Below are 6,143 nucleotides of genomic sequence, written 5' to 3' on the forward strand. Positions count from 1 at the left end.
ATGGCAATGAAGAGGGTAAGCAGAATCTAGGAGATGAGACCCAAGGTTAGCAGCTACCCCAGCGTTACCACCGCAGAGACTCAGAAAACACTAAACCACAAGCAGCAGCCACTGGGCCCAGGGGAAGCCATGGCCTGTGACTCCGGCACCCCATGTGAGTGCAGGTTTGAGACCCGGCTGTTCCACTTCCGATCCAGCTTCTTACTAATGCACCTGGGAATGCAACAGAGGATGGCCCAAGTGCTTGGACCTTGCCACTCATTTGGGAGACCTGGATGGAGTTTCTGGCTCCACCTGGCTGAGCCTCCGTTATGGCGGCCATTTGAGGAGTGAACCAGCAGGTGGAAGCGTTCATGCAGATTCTCAATCTGTGTGTGTGCCTCCCTATCTATAAAACCGCTTTTCAAGTAAATGTTAAGGATGGGGCGGGGGGGGGGGTGTCAGTGGATTCACCATCCTGCAATTCATCTGCTTGGATAATTTTTTTTTCCCTGAGTGGTGTTTCATGAATTGTGTATACCACAGTTTGTTTTACCACCCATTCATTAAAGGGCATTTGGGTTGTTTTTAGTATCTGGCTACTGTGAATTAAGCTGCTATAAATATTTGTACACAAAATTCACATGTAAAAATGTATGCATTTCATATGAACAGAAGTTTTCATTTCTCTGGTCTAAATACCCAAGAATACATTTACTGGATTGTAGGTTTAGTTTTTTAAACTGTCCAGGGTAGCTGGATCATTTTATATTCTCAATAGCAATGAATGAGTGATTCAGTTTTCTTACCAAAGGATGTAATCACTATTTCTTAGGATAGTCATTTTTGGCGGGAGTATAACGATATTTCGTTTTGTTGTTGTTGTTGTTGTTGTTTTTTTTTTTTTTTTTTTGACAGGCAGAGTGGACAGTGAGAGAGAGACAGAGAAAGGTCTTCCTTTGCCATTGGTTCACCCTCCAATGGCCGCCGTGGCCGGCACACCACGCTGATCCGATGGCAGGAGCCAGGTACTTCTCCTGGTCTCCCATGGGGTGCAGGGCCCAAGCACTTGGGCCATCCTCCACTGCACTCCTGGGCCACAGCAGAGAACTGGCCTGGAAGAGGGGCAACGGGGACAGAATCCGGCACTCGAACCGGTACTAGAACCCGGTGTGCCAGTGCCACAAGGCGGAGGATTAGCCTAGTGAGCCGCGGTGCCGGCCAATATTTCGTATTTTTAAAGATTTATTTATTTGAAATACAGAGTTATACAAGGGATGGACACACAAATATCTTCCTTCTGTTGGTTTATTTCCTAAATGGCTACAATGGCCAGGGCTGGGCCAAATTGAAGCCAAGACCCAGGAACTCCATCTGGGTCTCCCACCTGGGTGGCAGGAGCCAAACTACTTGAACCATCTTCCACTGCTTTCTCAGGCGCATTAGCAGGGAGTTGGATCGGAAACGGATGACAATCCAGGAAGCTTTGTAAGCAAGTGTTGGAAGTGGCAGCTTAATCCACTGAACCCTAGGGGGGCCCCCTCTGGTTGTATTTTTAATTTAGATTTCTCTGGTGTTAAAAAGCTTTTCTTATGATTATTTGCCATCCTTATGTCTTCAGTGAAGTCTCTATTTATATCTTCTAATTGAATTTTTATTGGTTTTTGTATTTTTATAAGGAAATATACCAGTTATGTGACTTGAAATATTTTTTCTAATAGTTACCTTTAGATCTTTTTTATTATTTATTTATTTATTTATTTGTCAGGCAGAGTTAGTGCAAGAGAGAGACAGAGAGAAAGGTCTTCCTTCCGCTGGTCCACTCCCCAAATGGCCACTATGGCCAGCACTGGGCCGATCCAAAGCCAGGAGTCGGGTGCTTCCTCCTGGTCTCCCATGTGGGTGCAGGAGCCCAAGCACCTGAGCCATCCTCCACTGCCCTCCTGGGCCACAGCAGAGAGCTGGATTGGAAGAGGAGCAATCGGGACCAGAACCCGGCGCCCATATGGGATGCCGGCGCCACAGGTGGAGGATTAGCCAAGTGAGTCAAGGCGCCAGCACCACCTTTAGATATTTTACAAAGCAAAAGTTTCTAAGTGTTGTGCACATTGCTTTATCAAAATTTCCTTTTATGCAGCGTGTCACTAGTTTTAAGAACTCTTTGCCCAGCCTTAGAGCCCAGAGATTCTGTTTTTTTTTTTTAAAGAGTTTTGCTAAGTTTTTGAAGCTATTTGAAATTTTACATGTTATATATGACCATCGTTCACGTAATTTTTGAAATAAGGTGTGAAATTTAGTTTTTTGTTTTGGTGTTGTCTACATTTAGCAAAAAAAAAAAAAAGCTATGATTTTTGACAGGAATTGTGCAATCACCTGCAGATGAATTTAGAAAGAACAGACATTCTTAAAACATTCCTCATGTTCTACGAACATGTTAATTCCATCGATACAGCGCTTGGGTTTCTTGTATTAGCGTTTGGCGATTTTCATCGTACAAACCCTTTCTGGAAAGGACCGTGCGAAAAACCAGGCAGCCAGCCAACAGTTCTTGCAGATTACGCAGATCTATCCCTATGATAGAGACCCTGGGCATCTTGAAAGGCTGTGAAAGCTAGGTGGTGCTCAACTCGGTGATTCATGTGACCGCCCCCTCCCCCACCCCCAGCCTCCGCCTACGCTCCGAGACCTTCCAATTGGGTGAGGGGGATGCCAGGCGGCCGCTTGCCTCTGCCAGCCCCTCGCAGCCCCGTTTCCCCCTGCGCAGTAGGCAAGTGGAGTCTCCCGGCCTGTGCCCCCTGGCTTTTATTCTGCGAATCCTCGGGACCACTGGTTGCCGCAGGCTGCAGCGGTTTTCGAGAGGAGCGGATCGTGGCGGCCTCGGCTCGCGCCTAGGAGACAGGTAAGAGACTCGTGCTTTGGGGGACGGTGCTGCAAGCCACGGCGTGGACCGCTGTGGCGGAGGACGGGACCCCAGACCCTCGATATCCTTTGGAACGAGCTGCCGTGGACGTGCATCTCTCGGTGCGGGGTTCGGAGCGCCGCCAGCCCACCTTCTTAGTCCCTCGGGGACCCTTTGCCGCAGCCACAGCTTGCGGTGCCGCGGATGCCCGCGTCCAACTCTCGCCCGAACTTCGCATCGGAGGCACGCGCGCGCGGGTACCAAACCGTAAAATTAGCCTTTTTTTTCTTTTCATTCTCCCCCCCCCCCCCCCCCAGTATTATAGATTTGCTCTCTGCTCTTGGTAAATGAGAGTTTAGTAGTGTCATGAAGAAAAATTAAAATGGGTGCGTCTGAGTATGTGGCCACCAGAGACGGGTGAAGTGTCGTGGAGACCCGGCGTGGTACTGTGACCCGACTGTCTGAGATGGGATAGGGGACATTCTGCCCCAAGGGGCGCTTGTGGGGTGAGCGGAGACCCTGGCTGCGTCCGGTGGAGCGCTCTGCTGTCCTCTGCCGCTAGCGTATCCCCGGCTCTCGTTGGGGTGCATTCGGAATCTTTTCCCCTTTACTATCTTCCCCTCGCCAAAAACACACCTTTCCCCCACATACTCCTGGCATGATCACTTTGACCGGCGTGGTGCCGTCACGGGTGTCGAGCCCTCATCCGTGGTGGGCTGTTCTCACCTGCTTTTCCACAGTTCGATCTTCGCGGCTTCCGACGCCTGCGGCAATGCAATTCCGCGTTTCTCAGCGGGCTGGAGCGAGAATTGCACAAAGCCGCTTCAGACGGGGTGGCCCGGGAGCGCGGGATAAGGCTAGAGGTGCGCATCTCCCCTCCTGCCCCCAGCGGGCCATTCTACGCTATCCAGGAATTTCCTCCTTTTGAAAATTTTGTATTTATTTATTTATTTATTTTCCATCTAATTTGAAGGGCAGTGAGAACGGGAGAAAGAGCTCTTCCATCCACAGGTTCACTGCCCCAACAGTGCAGGGGAAGCCAGGAGCCCAGAACTCCATCCGGGTCTCCCAGGTGGGTGGCTGGGACCCCCATCCCCTGCCACCTTACGCAGGCTGCACATAAGGAAGTGTCGATCAAAAGCCGAGTTGGGGACTGTAGCCCAGGTACACGGATACCAGAAGCGGACGGCCCAGGCTACCCGCCCACCCGCGGAATTTTTTTTTTTTTTTTTTTTTTTTTTTTTTTTGACAGGCAGAGTGGACAGTGAGAGAGAGAGACAGAGAGAAAGGTCTTCCTTTTGCCGTTGGTTCACCCTCCAATGGCTGCCGCGGCCGGCGCGCTGCGGCCGGCGCACCGCGCTGATCCGATGGCAGGAGCCAGGAGCCAGGTGCTTTTCCTGGTCTCCCATGGGGTGCAGGGCCCAAGCACCTGGGCCATCCTCCACTGCACTCCCTCCGCGGAATTTTCTAAGTGCTGTGTAGGAGGCGTCCCAAGGCAGCTGCTGACCAGGCACACTGAGCTCTGGCCGCCTTCCAGGTGAGAACTCCCGCCGCTCACTCTCTCTCTCTTTCCTCCGCAGGCATCACTCGTCACCTGCCAGGAGCCAAAGCAGTTGCGTCTCCCTTCGAAATCCCAGCGATGGGCAACTCCTGCTTTCCCCTCAAGGAAGGGCTGTTGCTGCGCCTACGGTCTCTGCCCCCCAGCCTACGCATCGTCCGTTCCTTTACTCGCTACCGGAGGAGAATTGACTACCGCATCGTGGTGGTCGGCTCCTCCGGGGTGGGCAAGAGCGCCATCGTGAAGAGGTGGGTCCGCGGCACTTTCCGCGACAAGTACATGGCATCCCTTGAGAGTACCCATCGCCAAGGGCTGGGCCGCAACAACAAAATCGGAGCCCTGCACATCACCGACACCACCGGCACCCGCCACTACCCCGGGCTGAAGCACTTCGCCATCCTGCGGGGCCACGCCTTCGTCCTGGTCTATTCGGTCGCCAAGAAGGAAACGCTGGATGAGCTGAAGCCCTTCTACGAGCTGATCCGTCGGATTAAAGGCAACAACCTGCACAAGTTTCCTGTCGTCTTGGTGGGCAACCAGAATGACCAGAGCACCCGGGAGCTGAGCGTGAGTGACGGCGCCGCCCGTGCCCTCGAGTGGAATTGCGCCTTCCTGGAGACCTCGGCCAAGACCGAGTTCAACGTGCAGGAGCTCTTCCACATGCTCCTGAACCCGGAGAAGATGCCCACTGCCTGCCTCCAGAGCCCCCAGAAGAAGTTCCAGGTGTCCAAGACCATGGAGAAGCTGCTCACCAAGTGCATTGTCATGTGAGCCCCAGGCCTTCGAAGCGTGACCTTCCTCCCCTGTAGTGTGTAGAAAACAGACTCATGCTCGTGTAACGTGTCACCATTGTATGCGGTGGACTTGCGTGCCGTGGTCCGGACTGTAACAACTAGCCCTCCTTAGATGTACCTTGTAAGCTGACAACTCTATTGCCCAAGCCAGACGATTCAGGTCCCTGAGGTATTGGCGTTGAGGGGGAGAGCACTGTGCATTTTAGATCAGACTGTTAATGCTACCTGGGAAGGAAGAACATGATTTGAGGGGGAAAAGATACCAAAATGAAAGATCCCACAACCCTTCTTGTAACCCTATGATTGTGTATTGTTTTTACACTTTCTAGTTCTGTAAGTGCCTGATCATCTCTCTTCATTGTGTACTTGATTGTTCAGAAACGTGTTTTTCCAACAAATGCCTTGACAGATTGCTGTGCATAGTAGCAGCTCCATGACATGAGGGTGAGAGCAAATTGTGAAAGTGAAACTTCATTCACCAAAGCTCTGATGGTTGTTTCCTAATGTATTTTGAAATGTTTGGTATTCCACACCGCAGCTTTCAAAACGTGTAACACCTCCTTGACTTAATAAAGCTTTTCTTGTGTGCAATCAGTTCTCAGAAATTTCTTTCTCATTGGGCCACAAAAACAGTGCTTTAAAATTGAAGCCACATCTGTGAAAGCCTGCTAATAAGAACTTCATGGCCGGCGCCATGGCTCACTAGGCTAATCCTCTGCCTGCGGCGCTGGCACCCCAGGTTCTAGTCCTGGTTGGGGCACCATATTCTGTCGTGGTTGCTCCTCTTCCTGTCCAGCGCTCTGCTGTGGTCCAGGAAGGCAGTGGAGGATGGCCCAAGTCCTTGGGCCCTGCACCTGCATGGGAGACCAGGAGGAAGCACCTGGCTCCTAGCTTCGGATTGGTGCAACGCGCC

General features: G+C 51.6%; 1 protein-coding gene across 2 annotated transcripts; it reads left to right on the plus strand.

Annotated features, from left to right (window-relative positions):
• The first annotated feature begins 2,649 nt into the window (after window positions 1-2,649).
• On the plus strand, window positions 2,650-5,821 carry DIRAS3 (DIRAS family GTPase 3). 2 transcript variants are annotated; one of them, XM_008265079.4, is made up of 2 exons: window positions 2,650-2,878; window positions 4,459-5,821. In XM_008265079.4, the coding sequence occupies exon 2, from the start codon at window positions 4,518-4,520 to the stop codon at window positions 5,205-5,207; it is 690 nt and encodes a 229-aa protein (XP_008263301.1). In that variant the 5' UTR covers window positions 2,650-2,878; window positions 4,459-4,517; the 3' UTR covers window positions 5,208-5,821. The 2 variants fall into 2 exon arrangements, with proteins under 2 accessions (XP_008263301.1, XP_069933075.1); XM_070076974.1 differs by lacking the exon at window positions 2,650-2,878 and adding an exon at window positions 3,718-3,741.
• The last annotated feature ends 322 nt before the right edge of the window (window positions 5,822-6,143 follow it).

This window comes from Oryctolagus cuniculus, chromosome 7 (genome assembly GCF_964237555.1).
Source record: "Oryctolagus cuniculus chromosome 7, mOryCun1.1, whole genome shotgun sequence".
Taxonomy (NCBI): domain Eukaryota; kingdom Metazoa; phylum Chordata; class Mammalia; order Lagomorpha; family Leporidae; genus Oryctolagus; species Oryctolagus cuniculus.

Coding starts and splice junctions, on each gene's coding strand:
- DIRAS3 (XM_008265079.4), top strand. CDS start 4,518: ATGGGCAACTCCTGCTTTCCCCTCAAGGAAGGGCTGTTGCTGCGCCTA.